Below are 2,432 nucleotides of genomic sequence, written 5' to 3'. Positions count from 1 at the left end.
GGGGGGTGTGGGTGGGGTTTGTGCTATGAAATACAGTAAGAGGTAGAAGTGGCTGGGTCTGCATGTAGAGCTGAAAAGCTCTGTAAGTGTGACCCATGGCTCACCACCATCAACTCTGCCTGTCCCTCCCTAAAATGAACTTCCTGTATTTTCTAAGCTGATCAATTCCCCTTTTCAATTTATTTCCACAGTTCCACACAGCACAGGATAGCAGCAGTACCAGAACTAAGTTGAGGTGAGAGGGAAGACTAAATCTGCTGTTGCCAACAGAGGTTTACTTCAGAAGGAACAGAAGTTACTCCTGAGAACCTACAATTGCTATATTTAGTAAAGGTATTTAAGGAACATGACGCTCTGATCCTATCACAATAAAAAGCTGATTCTGCTCTTAACTGCTACTCAGCTAAGCTACTCACCCCAAGGTCTGAGATACTCCTTTGCACTAAAAATGCAGAGGATACGACGCAGATTTGGGAACCGGGCTTTCCTAAAGCAAGGCTGTTTTAAATAGCTGTGCTTGGCCTGTTGATATTGGGGAATTCTCAAGGTGAGCTACCTTGTTCAAAACCAATAAAGATGGAAGAAAATTATAACTCCTGATATTTTGTGTACTTCCCTCACAGCTCCATAACTGGTTTCTGATGGCGAGAGTGGAAATAGTCCTCTGTGTGCTACTGTGGTCTAACTTGCCAAAGCATTTTAGGACATTCACTACTTACATGTATTTCCGCTCTTTGATTAGTCTGCCGTCCAGGAAGTCTTTCACTGGTATTTCTGTGTCCAAGGAATGAGTAGTAGATTAGTTACACCAAATAGTCAGGAAAATAAATACAATAGAGCAATCTTCCTTTTAGTAAGGGAGGATGAATAGATATTCTAAACGTCCACCTGCATAGCGTAAGCTGCATATTTGTATCTGCCATCAACATGCAATTACAATTGTTGCCTTCTGTACACTTATTTTTAAAATTTTCTGCATCTTTTCTCCCCCTAAAAATATTATTTCCAGTTGATTTTCCCCACATTCTTACCACCCAGAGAAGCTCATTTCTTTTCTCCCTCTCAGTAGATCACTAGTCTCATAGCACTGTGATTATGAGTTTCAACAGCAAGGTTTCATATTCAAAAGGAGGCTGGTATTGCAAATCACACACAAAACAAACAGTAATATATATATTAAAAAAAAAAAATCTATCCAGCTACTCACAAAGGGTGGCCTGGTCCCCAGTAGACGCCTATTCCAGCACGTGCCCTATTACGTCCGTTACCTGAGCAACAACCATCTGTATAAACAACTGCAAAGTCACCTAAAAAAGAAATGCCAAAAGCAGAAGTTCAAGCACTCCTTCAAACACTTAAGCAAAAAGAAATGTCTGCCAGCAGATTAATCTCCAAAATTTCTCTCCCCAGAGAGCTCTTCAAAATTTAACTACAGAAGCCATGTACATTAGCAATTAAGTCCCAGTGCAGCTTCACACCCTCACTGGTGTCAACCTCAAGATGCACCTTTTCCCTGAACTACACAGTCTCACTGCAATACCTGTCTCTTTCAGTCAACTTCTGTAGAATAAAACATAGTCTGTAAACCAGACAAACATAAAATGACACCTATAATGATCAATTAAGCTAAATGTTGATACCAGATAAAGCCCATTAAAATTACACTGAAAGACAACATGTACATCATGGCTCACATTACCATTTTAAAAACAAACAATGTTAACTGGGCCTGATGTTGCCATACACTAAACTCCCTAAAAAGCTTTCCACTGGCTCCACGTGTTACTTAGGAAAGCGTGCAAAAGAACTAAAAAGAATTACAGGAATAATGAAAGACTTCACCCATATATGAAAATTTATCTTCACTGACTGTTGGTGCTGAGCACGCTTCTTTGTGTTTTACACGCTTTGCAATGTGTTCTTCATTTGCAGGCTGTTCATACGGCCTTTTGCATGTATTGCAGCACAAGATTTCTGCTTCCTCTCTCTGGTTACCATTTGCCTGTGTTACAGGTGGAGGAACATGTGTTCCTTCCAAAAGAAAAAAAAAATCCAAAAAGAGAGTAAGTTCAAGATCAACTTTTTTTTAAAAGACTGAGTCTAAAGAAAACAGTTATCACCTGTTAACAACGCCAGTCTTTCAACTGACACCACCCCAACCTCTCTCACACATATTACAGTACACACCCGTCATTCTTCCTCCTTGATCAAGCTCAAGAGGAGACACACATGTAATGGTCCTTAAAACGAAGACGGTGCAAGCAATGTTCTCCAAGCATCTACAAAAATACTTCCACTGCACAGACACACCCACCGCTGTGTCCAGAGTGCAGGGCCCTCTACCGCTGTACTGCCCACCACGGCATTCTGCCAGTTGCAAGCCGTCCTCCGGAGGATGAACAGAGAGAGAGGCTACCCACGTTTAGCCAACA

The 2,432-nt window shown here is 41.2% G+C and overlaps 1 protein-coding gene across 1 annotated transcript in view; it reads right to left on the bottom strand.

Annotated features, from left to right (window-relative positions):
* The window catches only part of RNASEH1 (ribonuclease H1), a gene marked incomplete at its 5' end in the record, with an annotated part of 8,369 nt that extends 6,338 nt beyond the window's left edge, over nt 1-2,031 (bottom strand). Inside the window, 3 exons of the mRNA XM_010137636.1 lie at nt 720-774; nt 1,208-1,307; nt 1,843-2,031. Of these exons, the coding sequence (XP_010135938.1) occupies nt 720-774; nt 1,208-1,307; nt 1,843-2,031 (344 nt within the window). The remainder of the gene's footprint in view (nt 1-719; nt 775-1,207; nt 1,308-1,842) is intronic.
* Nucleotides 2,032-2,432: the final 401 nt, after the last annotated feature.

Source organism: Buceros rhinoceros, unplaced genomic scaffold (genome assembly GCF_000710305.1).
Source record: "Buceros rhinoceros silvestris isolate BGI_N320 unplaced genomic scaffold, ASM71030v1 scaffold18696, whole genome shotgun sequence".
Taxonomy (NCBI): domain Eukaryota; kingdom Metazoa; phylum Chordata; class Aves; order Bucerotiformes; family Bucerotidae; genus Buceros; species Buceros rhinoceros.
The sequence above is the reverse complement of the archived record's forward strand: the minus strand, read 5'-3'. Positions and strand labels throughout refer to the sequence as shown.